Source organism: Protopterus annectens, chromosome 2.part0, assembly GCF_019279795.1.
Source record: "Protopterus annectens isolate FY-2018-M chromosome 2.part0, PAN1.0, whole genome shotgun sequence".
NCBI classification, from domain to species: domain Eukaryota; kingdom Metazoa; phylum Chordata; order Ceratodontiformes; family Protopteridae; genus Protopterus; species Protopterus annectens.
Window position 1 is genome coordinate 1,266,766,823 of NC_056728.1, and position 23,760 is coordinate 1,266,790,582.

At 39.2% G+C, this 23,760-nt stretch overlaps 1 protein-coding gene across 1 annotated transcript in view; it reads right to left on the reverse strand.

Annotated features, from left to right (window-relative positions):
* TEK (TEK receptor tyrosine kinase) overlaps positions 1-23,760 on the reverse strand; it is a 767,861-nt gene that overhangs the window by 96,041 nt on the left and 648,060 nt on the right. Inside the window, exon 18 of the mRNA XM_044061437.1 lies at positions 10,140-10,210. Coding sequence (XP_043917372.1) covers positions 10,140-10,210 — 71 coding nt within the window. The remainder of the gene's footprint in view (positions 1-10,139; positions 10,211-23,760) is intronic.

The following is a 23,760-nucleotide window of genomic DNA, read 5'->3' on the forward strand; positions in this document are numbered from 1 at the left end:
AGACGGCAGAGGTGAGAGTTTTGGCTGTGGAGAAAAACAATTAGAAACTTGACGCTGGGGGGGGGTCAAAGAATTAATAAGGCAAATTGTGAAGGAGAGGAAGAGGGTGTTGATTCTGCTGGATAAAAATGAGGGGGTAGTTGGATTTCTTTGGGGAACCAAATGTGGATGATAGGTAGGTATTTCCAGGGATTTTATAATTTTTGTGTCTGTTAGGAAATATTTGGGATGTGAGAGTAGTTTTCAAGATTATAGTACGATACTAGATGTGGAAAAGGGAAGAAAATCTGGGGCAAAACTGTTTCCCATGGAAAGGCAGCAGGAGATAGAGGGATATGATGGTGGAGGAGTTCACAGATGTGTGGAGTCTTTGACAGCGAAAACTATGGAGTTCAGATTTATAAGACATGATAGGAAATTGGCAAGTAAGCTGGACTTTGTTGGTAGATGGGGTCAAGATGTCATAGAAGGAGGAGGAAGAGTTAAGAATTAGGGAGAGATGCCCATCACATCAGGTGTTTGTGTGGACAAGATGGCTGGTAAGGAACATCTCAGAGAGATTATGAAGAATGAATGCTTGGAACTGTAGAGGGAAAGAGGCAGTGGGATGGTCTGGTTGTATTGTTGTGGGTGGATTTAAATAAAGGAAGGGGAGACGGTGGGGTGAGTTGAGTTGATTGTGACCTAGGGATACTGCATGGATTACATTGTAATTATTGTGAAGAGGAGGGGAAAGGGGAAAGAGTTAAAGCATGAAGTGGAATTGTTGCACTAGAAAGGAAGGAAGAAAGCATAAGTGGAGGGGAAAGAGGCAAAGAAGATAAAGATGCAGGTGGAATTGTTGCACAAGAGAGGAAGGGACAAACCAGAAAGGGAGGACAGGATATTAGACAGAAGTGGTAAAAGTCAGAAATTAGATGTCTAGTGTTAAGCCATATGGAAGCAGAATTTGAAAATTGAGTAGGGTGGGCTATGTGGTAAACTACAGGGGTACAGATGCTCATATGTAGGTCTGGAAGTCAAAATAACTAATGGAAAATTGTGCCATTGCACAGAGGGATAAAGCCCTAACTATGATGCAGATGATGATCTGGGTTTCACTAGCAACTTGCGCATCTGAGGTGCTGCTGTGGAGGGACATCCTGGAAAGCAAGGAGGGAGTTGGATGAAAATGGGGCACAAAATGAGGTTAGATTTCCTGATGCAGGCAGTGAAACAATTGCAAAGCACTTGCTGGAGATGGGTGAAATAGCTAGCTGGTGTCAGCTCTTTGCAGAAGTAATAAGCAGATCAGTGTAATCCACTGACTGCATGCTCCACACATGGGGTGTTACCAGCGCATGAGCATGGATGGGGAATACGGTTAGGGGAACACACCTGGCATCTGTATAACTCAGACCTGGGACACCTTGATCTCCTCACCAGGCCCGATTCTTATGCCAGTAGGTTGGGGGGGGCAGCAGGGGTAGGTAGACCCAGCAAACTGGGAGATGCACTGGGATCCACTGCAAGACAAAAAAAGTGAGGAAGAAAATAATGGAAAAGACTGGGGTGCTGAAAATCAGTGGGAGCAGAGCACAACGTGTTCATCAGAAGGGGATTGTTGATGTATTTGTGATTTTTAATGAGGATTTATATAAGGCAAAGGTGAAGGGAATATAAGGGACAAAGGAATAGGGAAGAGGTTGTAGTAATGGGATGGTGCTGTTGGTGGAGCAGAGAAATATCTTGGATCAATGAACTAGGGAGGAAGGAATATTATTAGTTAAGGCCACTGAAACCAAAGAAGTTGAGTGAATCTTAAGTTTAGTAAGGGCTATAACTAGATACTAGAAGGGGAATGGCCAAAGATGTGGTGGAAGTAATGTAATAACAGATGGGGTAGCACTTTCCTGCCCCATCCTGGAAGGAGGCAAGAAGGATATTTTAAGCAAATATTTCTTACTTATAAATGTGCATGCATGCAATGGTCTTGGTGGCGAGGCTGGAGATGCTGATATTTGATTTGGTGAAGAATAAAAAGATTTTTTGAAAGGAAATCAATGCAGAATTCTATGAATTACTACTACTAGTGAATTTTATAGAGACATAGGGGATGTTTGGGGAGAGGGTAGATGTCCTAAAGTGGTGCTCTCCAACATTTAGAAAGCATTTGCTGCTAGTAGTTGGTGTTTCTTCCATTTAAAAGTTCTGGAGAAAGGATAGCATGAGCAGGGGATAAGGCTACTGTATGAAGAGCCAGTAGTAAGCGTGCTGGTGGTGAATCGGGGGTATATTAAGAATGGTAAAGGTGGGCAGGGGGCAATGTGACGATGTCTTCCGTCATCATTGCTATTTTTTCTACTGCCGTTGTGGGTGTGGGAGGTGGTGAAATAGGAAAAGGAGTGAGGATACCGAAACAATATCACCTTATTTATGAATAATTGTAAGGTGATACTCTGAGAGATGACAAATGCATTGCAAAGGTATTTAGGTGGTTTCAAGGGTCACTGGAGTTAGAATTTCACCTGAAAATTCGGCAGTGGTGGGTGTCATTGGGAACCAGAGGGGAAATAGCATTTCCGATAAAGTAAAGGGGTAACAGTATTCCTCGCAGCAGAAGATGCCAGAGCTCAGAAGTAGAATCCAGTGCTAGAGAGTGTAGAATGGCAATTAGATTGTGAGTACTTTATTAGGGCACATAAGAGTAACAAGGATGGTGATGCTTTTGCAGGTGTTATTTTTGATTCGATTCATACTTATTAAAAAGGGAGGTATATAAAGGAGATCCAGTAAATATGAGAAAGGCTTATATATATACATATATATATATATATATATATATATATATATATATATATATATATATATATAAAGGAAGGAAAATTAAAAAGAGTGGTTGAGGGAAGGTAAGCTGATGGATAACGCATGCCAGAACTGTAACGGTATTTCATGCCTACAAATATTATGCGCCAGCTGCAGAAAAAGGAGCACACTGAGATGGATAAATTGGTAGGAGGGAAGAAGGACATAGAAGACAGTATAAAGAGCTAACATTGGGAATTATTACATGGCCTTGGAAAGAGCTACAGATTATGCTGGTTGAATATGAATACGGTGGAAATTCAGGAGATGTTTTTTTAAAAGAGGATTGGAGGAATGTAGATCTCAGACAGATATCTGTTTGAAATGGTTACTGGACAAGTGAATAATTTAGAGGTGGTAGGAAGGGGAGGTTCATGAGTTTGAGAAGGTCAGGCAGCATTCTGGTGAGAGTTAATGTATTAGAGGGAAGTTGGAGATCAGGGAGGGAGTCAGGAAGGAGAAGAGGAGGTGAAAAGTGTTCAGAGGTACAAAGGATGACCCAATGACTATAGATGGAGACATAGATGATAGGGAGGGATATAAAGAGCTAAGGACGAGGAGGTTTGAAGAAGATCTGGAAAGGTTTAAGGAGTCTTGGGAGAAGGAGTGAGTGAAGTGGGGGGAATCAAGAAAGTTTTGTAAAATCTAAAGAACTGCTGGGTGTGAAAGTTTCTGTGTTTTACTGTTGGTTTCTAATAAATTGTTCCTTCGTGTTCCTATACCTGGTTCTTATGCTGAATTAAAAAAGTGAAAAGAGACCCATAGAGCCTGCAAGACTTTAAAGAATGTGGGGGCAGTATACAATGAGCATTTAAAATTATTGCACAGGTGTATGGGAATCTTCTCAGTTTAATGAAGATGTGAAAGATAGGCAGGGCAAAATGTTGGAAATATTGGGAAGAGGAAGCAGGAGACCTACACATGCACTGGGCATGTTTGGAAATGCAGGCAATTTGGAGGTAGCTAGAAGGGGTGAAGAGATCATTATGAAAGGCACCCACTGTAATCCTGAAAACTGTACACCTGTCATATGGGAAGATATGGAAAGGTAGCCATGGAGAAAGAGGACAGAAGTGATACTAGGGGTGGATTTAATAAAGTGATGCATAACAGTGCACTGAAGGACCCCCCCCCCCATGACAGGGATAGATGACAGGAGAATGATAATGGTGCATTCAGATGAATAAGGAGTTAGGAGGCAAGATAAGCTGGGAAGAGAGAGCGTGATGCAGAAGTGGTCAGTCATAAGTGAGGAAGATGGAAGAAAGGGTCCTAGGAAGACAGGAAAACTCAGATGCACTTAGAAAACTCAAATGCACTTAAATCTGGAGAAAAAAGGATGTAGAGATGAGTGGGCACATATGATAGTGAAGATGTTTTAAGAGAACAGGACAGACTGCATAAGAATTTCAAGAAGGGAGAACTGTTTTTTTGAGTGAGGAGAGGTGAGTGCAGAAACAAAGAGTGAAAATGAGTACTTACTTTGGGGCCATATATATTGGTCTTATGAGAAAAGGAACTAATTGCACCAATTACTGTAGGTGGAGGGAGAAACAGAGGAACATTTTAGATAATTTTACTACGTATAGACCTACTTATGGGATTTTATGACTGGCCATACCCTACTGATTATTATAGCAATTAGATCTATGTACAAATGGAGGTTAAAAGGGCTATACAGAGTAGGAAATATTTTTTGCTCACATAAAATATCAGTAAAAGGCATAGCAAAAAAGTTAGTGACAAACCATCTGATTTCTCAGGATGGGAAGGTGAGACATTGCTCAGACTGTTCTCCCCAAAGATGGCAGAAATGCTGGCCTCATCTGAGGACATTATTAGGAAGTAGAAGGAACCCTTTTCAGAACTATCAAATCCCAAGGATACACTCTTATCTGAAGAGGCATTGCCAAAAATAGGTGGCGGAATTGTGTTCACTTCTGTAGATAAGACTGTTGCATCCATTAATTAGTTCTATTATACAAGATTGCAGAAGCAGATGAGATTTGTTGAGAGATGCTTAAGGTGCTGGACATTAGTGGGTGTTGTGGTTAATGCACAAATTTTCAATGTCGTATGGAAAGAGGGTTCGTACTTCTACGGGTCTACTTCATCCTGTTGAAGGCTGACAATATCGAAGCTGATATTGTCGGCACCAAAATGTCGAAAACAAAAGTCATTGTGCGTGTAAATGGAAATCTCCGTAAGGGGAGATTTCCATTTACTGCAATGTAGTGCGATCTCAGAGTTGGTATATTTAAGTAGCGGGGGGTGTGGGGTGCAAGGGGGCTTGCCCCCCTGCACAGAGCAATTTGTGTTGTGTTTGGGTGTTTTTTTTTTTTTTGTGTGTTCAATGTTCAGGGATTTTGACATTTTCCCGTTGATTATTATGCTGTCAACAGTTTGAGTTTTCAACAGCGTAATATAAATGCTACTTCTACAGTAGCAAACTGGCTGATGGTCTTCATGTTCAAAAAAGGTGAGTGAAGGACAGGTTCCAGTTATACTCATCGCTCTCTTCATCCACAGTGAGAAAGCCTTCACTGGGGTGCTGGAAAGGAGACTTTACCTGCAAATTTAAACTCTGGTGCTAGAAGTTCAATGCAGATACCATCATTGTCAGGGTATGGTTGTTCATCTTATTGCGCATGCATGGATACTGGAGGTTTATGAGAGTTCAGCAAAATTATCCATGTGTTCTGTGGACCTGGAGATGATATAACCATGACATTTCTGTGGGAGCTGCTGTAACATTGTGGGTCCCTTAGGGTCACTATTACACAAGCTATAAGGTTCCTTTATTTGAAGAGCCAGAGTTGTATCTTTATTCACTGTGCTAAATCAAATACACTCAGGTACATGTAGGACTCTACCAAGGGGGTGTGTTGTCTCCTTTACAAACTATTTTTGAGTTTCATGGAGGACAGTATTATCAAAGAGCACCCAGTTTGGAAATGTAATAGTTTTATCTTTGTTGTTTGTAGATGAGGATGATGTCCTCTTAGGGTCAATTGAATGTGCCCTAAGTTGTGCACTGGAGTGTTTTTCTGATATTCGTGAAGAGGATGGGATGAAAATCAGTATTCCAGATAAGATTATTGATTTGTATGGCATTAACTATGTAAGCCTAGGCTGTACATGTAGATATATATATATATATATATATATATATATATATATATATATATATATATATATATATATTAATATAGCTATTGTAAACTAATAAATTATTGAACATTAAAACAAGCTAAATCCAAATTAGAGGTCATTGTTTCCACCTGAAAAGAACAGATTGCTTTGTGTGGGTGAGAGGAGCTAGCTACCTCTGGTGGAAACGTTTAAGTATTTTAGGGTCTTATTCATGACTGAAATAAGATACTGACCAATGGATGGCTAAAGAGTAGGACCATCTACAGGCATTTTACCAGACTTTGGTGACAAAGCAAAAGGAAGTAACAGGAAAAAGACATTTGTTTACTGGTCAGCCATTGTCTCCATTGTCATCTATGGCCAGGAGCTTTTGGTACTTAACAAAAGGATGATATCTCATATGCAAACACTATGCTTACCCAGGGCAACAATGTCCAAATGGAGAGATGATAAGTCAGCAAGCAAAGAGAGTAGTAGTGCTGAAACTGAATTCACTCTCAAGTCTTGGTGAGTACTTTCATGAGGTGGAGCCTGTTTTTCACAAAATCTCACCAAGATGACACTCATATATAGACTGTATTTTATATAGCATATATGATGGACAGAAGTAGGTTAAAAATTAAAAAAGATAGCCGGGTGTACAAGACCCAAGTTAAAAAGTGCCCAATCCTGGTAGGCACACTGGTGCCAGGACTGGAAAAAATGACAGTGTAGAATCCTCAAAATACAGAAACATCCCTGCAATGGGGCCAGGCCAGGCCCAGGGGGAGGATGGCCCCCTGTTGTAGAAAGAAGTCGCAGTTCACAAAAATGACAAAAACTGATAGGCCAAAGAAGAGCCTTAAAGATGATAGAGTGGACTGTTGAGGATAAGAAAGAAATTTTGTATTGTTACTATTATGCAAAAAGCCCAGAATTTCCAGACATAAGATATACAAAAAGATTAAGGGAGAATTTTAGAGGAAAGAAAAATACTTCCACAAGCAAAACTGTCAGAAGCTTCAAATAAAAAGTTGTGTTCATTAATAGCACAGATTTGAGAGAAAAAATATATAGAACAAGAAACTTTGATCTGTTTGGAAAAAGAAGCACCTAAGGAGGTGCGAAAATATAAACAACAAAACCAAGAGATTTTTGAAAAGTATAAAAAATAAATATGGACGTGGAAAAGAGGAAGATTTGATATGGTGCAATATTTATGCAAAGTTGAAAACCAACTTAATCAATACAAAAAAGGCAGCCCCAAAGATATTCGAAGAGAAATAAAGGCAAAGGCAACTTTCTCACTTTACAAGGTTGTTCTAGCTAGTGTCTCTTATTGGATTTACCATCATTAATTGACACGGCTTGCTCGAAAAAAATGTTTTTCTTATACGTGGACTAAATATGGGTTGAAGAAAAATGAGAAGTCAGCATCTGACAAGGAAGTAGTCACACTTAGACATAGATGCCCATGAATACCAATGATCTGAGTTTGATTTTAAATAGTCTCTTACTGTTCACTTCTGTGATCCTAATAGTGCCTATGTAGAGGGCTTTGTGTGTGTGTGTGTGTGTGTGTGTGTGTGTGTGTGTGTGTGTGTGTGTGTGTGTGTGTGTGTGTGTGTGTGTGTGTGTATGCAATTTGTTTCTCATGAGTGATCTGACTCTTGGAAGATACAGCCAGTTTCACAGCTTTCAGATTTTTAGACCTAGATTTTAAACAGTCACTCACTGTTTCTGATATCTCTCAGCTATTCAAATTTTCACAGAATGTCCATAATTTTGCCTCATATTTTTGGTCTGTTCCTCATAAAATGAGTGGTTTTCTGGTAAATCACCAAGGACTGAAGTCACTAAATAATGACATACATTTGATTTTCAAACTTTACATCCTTCAGAAAATATATGGTAACGCAAATCTTGTGATTCTAGCAACTTAAGTTTGTAAGAGCAATATTTAAAATCTGTTCCTATTTTTGGGCCTTTGTTCCTTCAATATTTTAGACTTTATCAAGATTTCTTGCACTAAGAGGATGAAGAGGTATGCTGTTTCTCGTTTTGTTTGTGTTCTGTCTTCAAAGATTGTTAAGCTCTTCTAGACAATTACTTTATATTAATTATTAAATAAGGCATAATGAAAACAATTCTTAATGTAGTGCTTATCCTTCAAACACAGGTACTGTAAATTAGTACCCATAGGAATCGAACAGCCACAAAAACACTTGTTTGTGATTTTCTCAAAGACAATTATTTATCTTACAAAAGGTAAAACTTTATCATTTAGTATTAGTAGGCTGACATAATTAAAATGTTTACTTGAGCTTCTGAAGAAGCAGGCCTGAAGCAAAAAATGACACTAGCAAAGCCAATGAAAATATAACCTTTTAGTTCAGAAAAAAGAACTGATTGAAGCACCTTAGAAATTACCTGAATGTTGAAGTAGCTGGCTGAAGACTGATGCCCATGTCTGGCTGTATATGAAATTGGGTATATCCTCTGAAACACTGAGTCTTAATGATTAATGTTTCAGTATACCCTTGGTAAAAATCTTTGTGCAGCTCAGATTTTTAAGATGACACTATGTATCTTTATGTGAGATTACATGCCAAAATAAGTAAAGTGCACAGGTGCTGTACATTAGCTGCACATCCGATGACATGAAAATGAGAACTGTGTGCAGTCTTGAAAGATTCTTTTTTGTTTTGGTCTCCTTAACATCATGCTACTGAACCGGCTACCTAGTGTCTCAACTCCATACTGGGTTGATCAGGTAATCTCCTACCCTTCTAGACTTTTGCTGGGGCCAGTTGTGGACTCCAAGTGTGTCCTTTGGGCTTGTCCATCTTTGAATCCATCTGTAGTTTTCTTTTTCTTTATATACCCTACCGACTCCCTTCCCAGCCTCCTGTACTTGTCGACTATGTCTAAGGGCAACTCCCTTCTTTCAACTGTGACTCCCTTTAGGGAGCATCATTAACAAATGCCCTCCCACACATGATGGGCACAACCATTCCTCCCTGTAGCTCTGTCTGTCGCCAGAGCTGCTAATCGAACCAGAATCACTTGGGCCAAAATTAGGGCTTTATCCCTCTCTGCCACTGGAGTGGCTTCAGTCTTGAAAGGTTCTTAACTAATTTTATAAATTTGTAATAATTCTGTTAGCATTCTCTGGACGTTTTTTGAGATTAACATTTTCTTTAGACCTTCTACAAGTGCTTCAAAGCTGGACAGCAAAATGGAAGTCATCAAATGAAATTTTATACCCGTTTTGCTACAGTTCATTATTGGTTGCAAATTAAACAACACCTGGAATAAATTTTCCTTTGTGAATTATTGTCTTTGCAGTTCTATTAAAAAATGCAGGTATTTGTTATTAATAAAATGCTAGTATCTGATTTCCATGAAATTTCTTTTTTTTTTTTTTTTTTTTTTGGTGGGGGGGTTCACTAGTTAGAATTACTTTCAGTGACTAAGTTCTTCTAATTCCAGTATAATTTATGAATTTTTTTAAACACAAGATTGTACTTATGATATAGCCATTCTTTGAATAAAATGATGCATTCATTTTGTATTTTGTAAAAAAAAAACAAAAAAACTAAATAAATAAATAAGATGCATTTGATTTCTGGCTGAAGAATCTATCTGCAGAAAATAGTTCTGTATCATTTACTTGACATACTGAATATCAATACATTTTTCACAACTTTCACTGCGCATCAGAAATAAATCAGAAAAATAATTCAGAAAAATGATATGACTAGTTTGCATTTTTCTTAGACATGTACATTTGTTAACAATAAGAGTGTAGTGTAAGCCATGTTTCATCTCAACGCAAATACTTGACCATGTATCATTACTTTTGTTGATTACAGAAAACATTCAAGCTAGGTAAGTGTTAGTATGACCTTGAATTATATACAAATCATTTTGGGGGTTGGGGCAAAGCCCACACAGCAAATATTTTTTTTCTCTGTGGGTTTTATGGTAGAAGGGTTTTGTTTGGGTAAATTGGATGGATTGCTTTTAGGTTTTATTTGGGTGTTTAGTGTTGGTATTTATGATTTATTGTTTTGTGGATTATTTAACAAGGCAATATTTTATGTATAACAGTTCAGTGGGATATCCTGTATATGAAATGCAGTCATAAATGATGTACTTACACATCGCTATTACTTGTGTACACACTGTAGTTTAGAGATTCGATTGCCATCCATCGGACAGGAAGTCTCCCCTGTAGAAATCAAAAACATAGGACTGACATTTTCATTGCTAAACATTTCATAGGTAAGCTGTAAAAATAAACAGGTTAAGTGGTTAGTGGTTAGTTAGATCTAACATTATGTCATACCACTACAGTGTTCTGTAATGCTTTAAGCTATCTCAAGTGTTTTATGTTATGTAAATTCGGATAGCTTATTTTTACAGTAAAAGTTTAGCTCAATAAAAATACACTGTAACAGATAATCCGCTTTTCGGAAACTTGAAAAAATATCAGAGAGACCATAAGATCAAGTTTCCAAAAACTTGAGTACCAAAAAAAAAAAAAATTTACCTTTTTTACATTTTTGCAGTGGGGCAAGACCCCTGCACCCCTACACTCCTAAAAATTATATATATCAACTCCAAGATCGCACTACAGTGAGGGAAAAGGGTACATTTTCTGATCCTCTCTGTACAGTAATCTCCATTCAAAAGCTTTGGGTTTTCAAAAACTCGATCATATGGTCTCAACCATATGGAGTTCAAGTTTCTGAAAACTTGATCAACTGATGGGGACCCCAAAAAACAGCCATTGACAGGCCTCTGGATTCACCACTAGGATTACTACTTTAGTACCAGTTTTTCTTTGGCTTTTCCTTAGTAAAATCAAGCTGTGACAGCTGGAATGCTAACTTGTATTCTGTTATACATTTCCTGTAGTGTTAAAAGCAAGATGCTTGAAAATCTATATCTGCATTCTATACTCACCTTAGTCTTTGTTTCAGAAGTAATTTTATTGAATGAGCTATAAGGTACAACTATCTAGAATGTCTCCAGACTCATTCCATTTAAAACAATTTGTTGCTACCCTCGCGACTGTTGTAAATTTGTTTAGGAGACGATGAAACTAGTTAGAATTTTTCAGATGCCAAATTTGATACTTGGAGATGGGTATTGCTAAGTACTTGTAAAGGGTGGCAAGGACTTTTAAGTGTATCTACTTAAAGGTATATATGACTAGGCCTTTCATCATCCCTACGATTGCTTGCCTAGTGTTGTTTCTGTGTTACTAAATAAGGAATAAAGATTGGCAGTTTAGTTACTATAAATATTTGTAATTGGACGGTGCTGTGGTGCAGTGGTAGTGTTGTCACCTCACAGCAAGAGGTTCTCCAGTTTGATTCTCGGCTGGAGTGCCTTCTGTGTGGAGTCTGCATATCCTCCCTGCATTTATGTGGGTTTCCTCTGGGGGCTCCGGTTTCCTCCCATATTCAAAGACATGCGTCTGGAGCATTTCTCCCCTGCACTTTAAATTGGCTACATTCCAAGTCAGACTTTCCTGATTAACAAATGATAAATAAATAAAATAAATAACTTACACATGTAAGTCTCCCCACAGTATCTGGCCAGTAGGTGCCACTGTGTTGATATTGCACTCTCAGATGCAGTAATGCTCAACATGAGCATTCTTTTTCTTTCGGAACTCAACAGCTTTAAGTTTACTTAACATGCGTCAGTACATATTTCTAATTCATGCACTTTTTACCCCTGGCGTTACGTTCTTTGGCTAGTAACTACTTACCATGATAAGGAGGCAATCTCCTAAGTGTTCTGGTGTCATGATGCTGTGTGCTGATATGTCACTAGCATGGAAAAGATAATTGCAAAGCAATACACTAAAGCAATAAGGCAAACATGAAGGTGACATAGGTGTGCAGATGAACATGAAGGACACCGCAACCAAGAAATATGCAAAACGCTAATCAGAAGATGTTTGCTCAATGAAGGCAAGATATCTGATAATCCTCTTTAATCAAATGTCATTACTTTTGGTAGCAGAAATTCTAGCTGTTGCCAGATAATATGCTTAAAAGATAACATATTTTAAAGAAACTTCAAATCAGCTACCCCTATTAATTATAAAGCAACGCTGTTTTATAAATTGGTAGCAAATACCTGATGTGCAATTGTTTTCTGTTTCAAGTATTGTTGCCCTTGGTTACAAATCAGCTGCCCATGAATACATTAAAGTAGCCATTCTCCAACATTAAGGACAGCCTCCGCCTGTTTCATGAAAGACCTAAGCAAGTGATTCAGTACTCATTTTACATAGGGCCAGGTTAAATGCAGAAAAACAATATACATTGAATGCAATCATTCAGTGCAAATCAGTAAACTAAACTAAATCTTGACTATTTTGAGTATGCGCTCGTGAGCACCCGTGTGTGTGTTTTTAGTAATTCAGGTTTAGTCTGCATATTTTTTCTGCATGGGGAGGACTGGGTTTTTAGTGTTTGAAGGACACTCTCCGCAGTTTGGGAATACATATGTTACAGAAATGCTTAACAGTTATTTCACATCCCAAGTCCATACTAAATTTATAAAAAAATGCACACCTGTAGGTCATAAAAAGTAGAATGGACACTTGGGAACAATACATGCAGAAAAATATTTTGGAGGAGGAATGGTATTTAAGAAAAGGCAGGAACTGAACAATTTATGTAATGTTGGATTGATTGTATTGCATAGAGGAATGTACATGATATATAATGTTTGTAAACTTGATAATATGGTTTGTTTACTTTTATATTAATGTAAGTTTGCTTATGTCACAATTAATAAGTCAATAAAGGTGTTTTTTTTTAAGAAGGCCATAGGGTACTATCTACAGGACTGTAGTAGAGAGCAAGTGATATCTTAGTCATGTATTGGTAAGACAAGAAAATATTGTTGTTACAGTACAGTTTTTGTTATTAAAAACAACAATTAAAGTATTATAGCAGGTGTTCCAAATCCCATCATTATCCAGTCATCTGCTGCATAACAAGGATGCATCCTTTAAGGCTATCTCTACAAAAAATGTTATTATTTTACCTCAAATTAAGAAAACAGTGCATCAGCCTCATCTCTCTCCAGCCCTGTACACTGTATACTCATTGCAAGCCAACTCTGTCAGTGAATCCTTATGCATACTCTCTGAAACTATGTGACCTCTAATTGTATCATTAAATAAACAGAAAGGCACATCTTTTAGACTTCCTCATACCCTTTTTAGCTACAACCCGAAGCATAAAAGCAGTGGTGTAGCTAGTGGGTAAATGTCTTGGGTGTGAAGTATTACAGGCTGTGATCAGCAGATTCTGATTGGTCTTTAGTGCATTACCGACATTCATTCTGAATGCTGGTATTGCATTTGCAGTCAGGACTGAAGTTCTTTTGTGTTGTATTTGTGGTTTGAAAATTAGGAAGATGTGTGATACAAATGTAGCAAGCAATGTTTTATAGTTCAAAAAATATTTTTTTCTGGTCCTCAGGTATAAGAAGATCTTTTTTGCTCTTCAACTTGAAGTTGAGGTGGGGGCACCAGATCGAGGAATGGTACAGTGTGCTGGAAATACTAGCTACAGCCCTGCATAAGTACAACCTTCAATACAATATATATGTATTCATTATTTAGACACAGACATGTTTTCTTTAACTTCTGAGACTAAATCATTGTTCTGTAGATTTTGACAGCAGTCAAGGACTAATAGAATCACCTGTCTTGTCTGCTTCCCTCCTTCTGGATAAACTGTATGCCACACCTAACTAAAATGTTTTCTTTCTTCAGTTTTCTTTTGTCTCTTCCCTACATCCTTGGATTATTTCTTTTGTTTTCTACTATGCCTCCGAATATCTATTATTTTTCTGGAAAAAAATATTTGTTCATGTTTATATGTTGACAGGGCAAATCTGACTGCTCAGTCAATGCCTCACAAGGAAAACTACAAACAAATGTTCAGAGAGAACACAATGAAGCTTATATGTAATGGAACACACAGAATCATTTTAAGCAACATCTTCAAGAATACATAGAGAAGTTGAACTTCCTTTAATGAAGTATACAAGCAATGGTGATCGCCTAATTTTTTCTTCTTTTTGTCATTTCCCTTCAATAACTTCACTGTCACATGATAGTCACACTCCAGATTTAAGAATTCTTATACCCTCCTCATCCCACATACACCAGTGTCATAGTCTCTGATATGTATATGTATTGTGCACACTGAAGGGACCAAACCCCTCCCTCCAAGATATGAAAGCTAACAAATGGTGGTTGAAAACCATGTTACTTTGTACCTCAGTACACTGGTGTTCTGGGCTATTCCTCAGACACGGACTACGTGCATTAGAAACAAACACCTTGTTTATGTACCTGTAGTATACAGGCACTGTAATCCTAACTTGGAAGACAAAATTCAGAAGCAAGATGCCCTTGAAGTGTGTACATAGTAAGAAGGGTCTTGGAACAGCTGATTTATTTGTTTTAAAGCAATATGCTCTAAATTATTAGTAATTTGACAATATAGTTTGATTTCCCATTGGTGTGAGTTGCTAAGTTCATTTTGTCATTCTTAGCTTTAAAAAGTTACAATATAAAAGCAGATATTATTTGTCTTGTACTAGTGCAAATTGCTGGGCTCTACTTAACTATCTGACAATTTGTGAAGAAGTGTGTTTAGTTATTTTATTTGTTAATTGGGAATGTTCGTCTTAGCATGGCAGGTGTTCAATGGAGTCCTAAATAATAAATCTCCAGTAATAAAAGACATCATAATATATCATACAAAATATACATTCTCACTTTTACTCTTGTTCATGCATCCTTAAATGGATACTCTTATTTTCATCCGCATCGCTTTTTTTTTTAAACTAGTGTCCCCATGGGGACCTATACATTCTTGATACATATTCCATGTTTCTTATTGTGTCCTACCTTCCATTCCTCAAGAGTATCATATTTATTTCTACTAGTATCCGTCTATGAGCCGTGGAGTATAAATCATACACCACTCTGTTACCCATCCCTAGGCCATCTTTGTCCTGTCTGTGTTCGTATTCAGAGAAGGTCTCTAGAACTGAAAATAATATTGTAGGTGGGTCACAATCAGTATTTAAAGAGATGGCTTACAGCTTTATTTTCTGCTTGTGATCATTTTGCCTGTGTACTCTGACCCCTCATCAGCCTTCCTTGCTGCTTTCTCACATTACTTGCTTATACTCATTGTTGATTATCGCATTATGGTAGCAAAGATCCCATTACACCAGTGTTTTCCATCGCAATGTACCCACTTTTCTGGATATATATATATATATATATATATATATATATATATATATATATATATATATATATATTATATATGTATGTATGTATTTGCAGCCCTCTCACTTTGTAAAGCTACTTTTCATCCTTTCTGTCCATTCTTGTGTATCACACATTATGTATATATGCCATCTGGAAATAGCCAGAGATGTACCACAGTCAGATAATACCGTGAGGTGAATAAGTCAGTTGTGTTGTAAGTAGATGCCTGTTAGAATAGTACAGTGGCTTTGATCCTTCACAGAGTAAACTTATTACCTTTAGATCAAGAGTATCTACAGATTCACAAAACAGAGAACTTCTATTGACATGGCTATAATTAAGAAGTTCAGGTGTAATACATCAAGCACCCTTGTTAAGGACATTCAGATGATTTTGTACAAGGCACCTCTATGGCTGGAGGGGGATGTTACTTAATCTGCATAGGTATGATGTGAAAGTAGAATGCAGGCCAGGTAAGAACTACACATACCAGATACACTAGACAGAATAGAATATTTGCATAAGATGTATGACAGATTGCTTGAAGAAGAACTAGAGATTCTTTTCAAGTCCCACTGTTATCAGTGTCAATAAACAAAATGAAAGAATTGCATAAATGTACTAACACTGACTTATACATATCATTACTTAAAGATGTTATAATAGAAGGCTGTACAAAGCTGTTTTTATAGTTTTGGGCTGTTTGTGGTTACTCTGCATTAAGATTACCATTTTTATGTGATGGCATAAAATAGCAGATACTACCAACTTGTAGTTGATCCCTGGATCAACTAATCCATAGTCCCACCAGGGGCTCCAATATCCTAGACCTGGTCATTACCAACATGGGAAATTGATGCTCCACACTTATGGTCACACCTTCGTTGGTCAGGTCTGGCCATAAGCACATTACCTTTAACATCCACATCCCACCCCCCACCCCCCCCGTAAGGAAACCTCCATAAAAAACTTCTCCAAAGGCAGCTTCATGTTACTCAAGTCAGAAGTGACAAACTTCATGACACCCATGCAGATGGGAACTGAAAGTTTGACTGCTGAATCCTACACGAAGGCACTGTACGAGCACATCCACTCATGCATGAATCGTGCCATCCCAAATAGAGCCAAGATGCTCTCCTCCAAAAAAAGGAAGCCAATCTGGTGGTTCCCTGCCATAAACAAACTTTACAACAAAAGGAAGAAACTGTTGCAGAAAAGAGGAAAATCCCAGGATGCAAAAAACTCCCTTAACAGCCTCAGTAAGAAGCTGAGATCCCTTATAAAATCCTCCAAAGATAGTTACGAAAATAAAATTGCCAAAGATTCCAAAGAAAACCACAAGGCATTCTATAACTATGTCAAGAATCTAAATGGCAATGCTCAGATCTGCTCTGAGCTACAACAGAATGGCAATAAATATACTGATCCCAAGGATATTGCCAATATCCTGGCAGATCAATTTAGTGCCAACTTCACCCCCCTCTCACCCCCTAAATGGCCCATCTCAATACCGGAAGATTGCCAAATTCCGGTAATAACGGCCACACAGGTAAAAAACGCACTCTCCAAAGCTAAGAATACAGCATCCATGGGACCAGATGACATCCCAGGCTGTGTACTATATGAACTACAAAATGAACTGGCACCTCACCTAAGTGCCATGTTTAATCATAGCCTCACCTCAGGCTTCATGCCCATTGAGTGGCGCACAGCTACAGTTATCCCAGTCCACTAGGTGGGATCTAACTTGGATCACAGGAACTACTGCCCCATCAGTCTGACGAGCCTGATCTGCAAGGACATTGAACGTATTATCATGGAACTTATAAACAAAGACATTGGCAATCTTCAGACACTAGACCCCACCCAGTTTGGATTCATGAAGGCCTGATCTTGTCTCCTGAACCTGATTGACTTCTTCGAATTAGTCTCCAGAGCTGTGGACAAGGGTAAGGCAGTCCACACAGCCTATCAGGACCTCGTCAAGGCCTTTGACACCATCCCCCACTCTGGAATCATAGATAGACTTACTAAGCTGGGCATTAATCCCTATATCACTCAATGGGTTGCTAACTGGCTTACTGACAGAACCCACACTGTAAAAGTAGCCAACTCCAAATCCATCTCCAGACAAGTGACAAGTGGAGTATCTCAGAGTTCAGTCCTGGGACCGCTCTTGTTTGGCATCTACATTTCTGAAGTACAGGCCAACACTAAGGGACTCTGGCTAACAAAGTTCACAGATGACTGCAAACTGGGAGCCATTATTGAATCCCCAAATGATGTGGATACTCTACAAAAGGGCTTAACAGAAACAGATGCTTGGTGCCAGAGCCATGGGCTCAAGCTCAATGCCAAGAAATGTATAGTTATCCCCTTTGGGAAAAAACAAGTACCCGTGAATTACCACATAGGTGGCAGTACACTAAACACCGAAAGTGTGATAAGAGACTTAGGGACACAGGTGGACAGTGGTCTCACCTTGGATAACCACATCAACACAACAGTCAGGAAATCCTTCTATGTGGCACACCTCATCACTAAGGGCTTTTCATCCAGAAAAAGGAGGTCATTGTCCCACTGTACTCATCCCTCATTAGACCCATTATAGAAAACAATGCCCCGTTTGGTATGTACTTCTCAAGACATCTGCAACAACTGGATAGGCCGCAGAAATACCTCACTAAAAGAATCACAGGCCTAAAGCAGATGCCCTACACTGACCACCTTAAAAAAACCCCAGCTATACTCTGTCGCATATCGTCTACTCAGAGGCAATCACTGCTTAACATATAAGGCCATGTCAAACCCAGAGCTGTTGGACATGCTACACTTAAAGAAATCCCAATCCCTCAGAGCCACACGCTCCAGGGATCTAAACCTTGTCATCACAATAAACAAAACATGCTGGAGGGATAGGTTCCTGACCCAGAGACTCCTCAGACTCTGGAATAGACTGCCCATACATGTCAAGCAGAGTGCTTCTTTGGCCCTCTTCAAAAGGAACCTTGATGATTGGATGGGAGAAAAAAGGAAATTCACCCCGGGGATCACGTCAGTCACCCTGCTTGACAGGGGTCCAGGGAAGTAAATAGTGTGGGAAGTAATGGCCAGGGAATTGTTATGGCTAGAATTGTATAGGCCCTAGGGCCAATAATTTAGTACCAACCTATGAACCTATGAACTATGTATATAACCTGTTAATAAGTTAAAAAATAAATATTACAACATTTTATATATATATATATATATATATATATATATATATATATATATATATATATATATATATATAATTAATGGGTAGAAATATATAATAAGCTTAGGGTAACTCCTGCCCAATACTAGAACTTCCATGTGTTGACTAGGAAGATGGCCATGAACAACTCAGCTGGGTCTATAGTCAGCTCTATATATCACTTTCATCTAGTGAGCCTGTAATCACTAATTACTTATTCTGAGGGGGGGTTATTTTAATAAAAGCAAAACATGTTTAATAGTTGTTAAGTCTAGTTTTGTTAAAAGGCCAAAAGTCTCCCTTTCCTAAAAGAAAAAAAATCACTTTATTTCATCACTGGGCTATATGTGCCCTCTGCTCTGTTTTCAATTTGAGTAAAAAGAAGAAAGGAAAAATGCAACGCTCAGTGGAGATGCAGACCTCCAAAACCAACCTCTTGGCCATTGCATCTCCAGAAAAAGTATATAAAAGCTTTACGTTTCCGGCTGCAAAATAAAGATGACAGTAAACCACAGATGGTCAAAGTTAAACTCAGTCTTGAATTTGTCACTGTCTAAATTGAAATTAGCCTTAATGCTTGCTTTACTCGGTCATCTAGGTAAATATGAAATATGTGTTTCTGCAAATGAGGATAATTGTGACAATGGAACAAAAGATAAATAATTGTTGTAAAAAGCTTCAGGGGAATAAAGAGAACATTTTAGTCTTGAAAGTGTGAAGCATGCACATTAATATTTTATTGTGTGTTTCTTTTCTGAAAAGTATGATAATCTCATCTAAAAATATCAGAGATACTCATTTTGCATTATCCGAATTACCTAAAATGAAAGATGTGCATATTATTGTATAAGCTTAATTTAGAGGACTGGTTCCCTGTGTAGATATACATTAAAATTTGAATCAGTTAAGATGTTGCTGAAATTATGCACATGCAAGAGTCAAGAAAAGCTTTAATTGAAATACCAGTAACCTAAAAATTTTGTTAGGAATGCCAAATGAAATTAAATTTAGAAGACAAAAATTGTTTCCCTGATACCAACTCTGTACAAGACATTTGTTTCAAATGTGCTTCCCTGTGAAATATCACTTTACTTAGGAAGGTAATAAATACTTAGTTGAAGACTTTATCAAGAATCACAGATCTTTCAGAGAAAATATTAGCTTTTAAGCCAGATTGATTTAGGGCAGGATTCACGAAGCCTCCGTGTAAGAGTTATAACTCATACACGGAGGCTGCAGTTAAACGGAGTGATGTCAGCATGCTCTGCATATTAATGAGAGCATGCTGAATCACACTTAAGGCCAACACGGTCCGTGTAAGACAGTAGGGGGCGTGTCTGTAGGCCGAGCCCTGTAAGCGGACACGCCCCCAGAAGAGGAAAAGTACCCAAAGTAAACACCCACAACAGAGTCCACGGAAATGTGAATAAACAGAACACAACACATGCCCCCACAGACTATGAACAGAAAACATATAAATAAACATGTTTTATATTTTTTTTTAAATTGTAAAAATGTTTAACCGTGAGTGCGCTCGTTTGCGCGGGCGTGCCCAGTCAGTGGGAAAGCATATAAGAACTAAATATGCAAAATAAGCCAGGAAGCAATAGCGTAGCGGTAGAGATGTTGGCTGAAGAGCAGGCATTCATGGTTCGAGCCCCCACAACACCAATTTTTTTTTTTGCAAAATAAGCAGGAAACAAGTCCCTGACAAATATGTACACATAAAACCACAATTTATGTAAAATGTAATGAAATAGCCCATTTATATTGAGGACATGTGAGGTAACAAAAGAATAAAAAATGCCAGATGTGCTCATAGCTGAGCTACAGTTTAACAGAGTGAGTGCATCTGCCCGTAGATGAGCAGTGGTTTAACTGGTGCAAAATGAGTGCCCGTAGCTGAGCAGTGGTCTAACACGCTAAATCTATGTGCCCCTAACTGTGCTGAGCGTAATATGCGTGCCGATAGCCAAATGAGGCTTAAACCAGCGTACCCCATTTGCGCGGAGCTGCGCACTGCGCAAACAAGCTAACCAACGGGCAACGTTGAGCAAGCCGTATCAAAACTGCCTTTACACAGACACACCCCTCAGCATGTCTAGACAGTCATGAAAAATAAAAAGCAGTGGCCAGGTTCGAACCCAGGATACTATACACCATAGTCAAGGTACAGAACCACTAAGCCATGACAGCAGTACCTAGAAGTGCAGTAATAGCTAATATATAGGAATGAATACAAACTACAGCATGACAATGCAGGTTTACTGAAGTTGATACAATTCCAAAATGGCCAATCACAGATATGTGTGGGAAAAACGGACTATATAAGCCCCATAGGCGGCAATACACAACATAAACGATTGTAGAACTGACCTGCAGGCAGAATGACAGGAGTAGGAGAGGGTAGTTGCTTCCGAGCACAGAGGTGGGGTGTTGAGGAGTCCAGGTACATGGTCTGGCTCCTAGTCCATAATCATGAGGCCCAACTCATGCAGGGCCAGGTCCTCTGGGGAGCATACAGGGCCGAGGCGTGGGACCGGTTGGCTCATGATCTCACCAGTGCCACAGGGATTCCAAGGACTGGTGAGCAGGTCCGTCACCACCATGCAGACCTGAAGAGATGCAAGCAGGACCAACTGAACCTTTGGATCCAGGAGGCCCGGCAAACACCCAACGCCCACTACTGAGTAAGTAACATTTAATTATGTATGTAAGAAATTAAACTAGCTGATATTATGGAGATGTGTATTCCAATATTACTTCATTTATATTACAGCTGCAGGTGTCTGTTCTGCGAACCGCAGAGCCTATGGCGATAGGCTGGTGCGGTTGCGCCACCAGGCAGGTCAGTAATCCACTACCAGTAACCGTAAAGAAATATAAAAGTATGACAGTCAGCAAAAGAGTGCAGTGTAGTCAGTAAGGAATAAAATCTGCAAGTAACAGTGTGAAAGTGTCTGCAAGTCATGCTTGATTACAAAAGTGTATTTCAGCCTGTAAGTTAAACCGACAAATGAAACTGTCTGACATATATTCTGAAAAAAAATGCCCTACCTGTAAGAAAATAGTACACAACCTGCAGCAGGCTGAGAAGTATAGCTGCAGAAGATGATGAAATCACATGTGTGAAATATATCCCTCTGGAAATACTGAAACATGACAGAAGTGAGACTGCTGGAAAGGATTGTAATAACTACAGGTAAAACATGTCAATAAAGCTTAGAAGTAAGTACCATCCTGAATAGTAAAATGAAAGCAAGTGAGAGAGTGTGAGAAAGTGTCATGAATCCAGCAATACAGTAGTAATAACCCCTGAATAAAGTATACTGCAGTCAAGACATAATGAAATGCATGTGAGATTCAAAACCAAACAGCAAAATCTGTTCAAAGTGTTGTTGCATGTGGAATGTGTATCCCAAAATCTGGATATGTTGCTCTCAGTCTGAAATACGCAGATAGGATGATTGTCTGATATACCAAACATCCACACTTGTCTACAGCTATATAAAGCAAATGTAGCAAGATGATGTAGCTGAACAAAGCTAGATATGAATGTGTATGAAGAACACTAAAATGTATATTGATGTTGCAGTAACAGTCCTATCACCAAGGTGAAATAGTTATCATATAGGAAACTGTAGTTAGAACAGTAGTGTGTATATAACTGTAGCTATTAGAAATGTACAGCATATGTATTGTTATTCGAAGGTGTTAATATTACTTTCTTTACCCCACCCTATAACCACATATAACCCATTCCACGTGAAAATGGTATGTTCAATCACAATTAACACCCCTGGACATTTGTCCTGTTGGGTCATATATATCTGCATGTCTGTTGATGCATCTGCCCTGTTCATACATCCGTACCTGATGGCCTGTTGCCATCAATTAACCCTGCATGTTGTTGGACTGTGTATTTCTGTTCAAATTATGCATGTGTTATGCACGCTGTTCAATGGTGTGAATATCTGGGTGTTTGGTTAATGGGAATACTAATGCATGCTGTTACAACTAATTGTGAATGGTATTATATGTCACTAACCCAAACTGTCATGACATAATGCAAAACATAGGACGACAGGGAAGGCGGGTTCCAGCAGACCCACCTCTCCCACCTCAGCTGGCGAGTGCACTTGGCACTAGTGCCGAGTCTGGACCCTCCTCTGGTGGTCCTGTGCCACCTGCGGGTGGAAGTGCTGCAGGGGATGGGGCTCGCCCCCCCCTCTGCAAGTGTAGCCGGAGGAGAACCACCACTCACCCTCCGTAGCATCCAGACTGTGGTGCGTAGGGAGATTCGGGACTCTGTTCTTGAGCCCCTACGCCAGCTCGAGGCACAGGTGGTGCAACTAACGGGCATGCCTGTTGCCCCGCCTACACAGCCCCCAGCACAGCCCTGACCTGGGCAGTGAAGGAACAGTGGCAACTGCCTATGGGTGGGGATATCAGTTCCACTGTTGCCATCTGTGGGCTCATGGGCTCTGGATATCCAAACCTCCATCCCCGTCAATTGTGTAACCCCCCCACACGTGTCATACACCGCCCCTGTATGCGTCTTGTTTATCTTGTCTGTTTACCTACCCAATCTACCTCCCCAGCTGTACCGACTTCCTTCACCTGACATACCACTCTCACCTGAAAAAAAAAAAAAAAAAAAAAAAAGGGCACTCTGTACCCACAAAAAAATTACGCCCCATACATAGCTGCCCATTCCGCACACATGTCTGCTGGACATGGAACCTATCAATTACAATTGGCTGTACAACAAGTATTATTGTTGTCCTGACACCTCTCTCAGGGGTGGAAGGTTTCAAATGTCACACCAAATTACATACATATGCACAGCTGTTGCTGATGAAGAAATGGGCAGCTATGGGCCTTACCTACATCCCTCCTGCACATCCCAAGCTTGTTTCCCTACTGTCTTACCCTCTTTGTGACCCCTTTTCACCACTTTCCTGTCTCCCCATTTTCTTTTCTTTCAAAGAAAATAGTGCGGTGTGCCAGAGTAAGCACCGTTAAGCGGTTGTAAGCGGGTGTCTTGAGCTAACCGCCAGTGCGCATGCTTGAGCTCTCGCAAACCAGCGCTAACCGGTTACAACTGCTTAAAAGTGCCTTAGTCACTTTGATTGACAGGTCCTGTACTCAGTTCAAAAGAAAATAAAATCCCACTGTCAGTCCCTAACCCAGGACCTTGGAAACACTAGTCTGT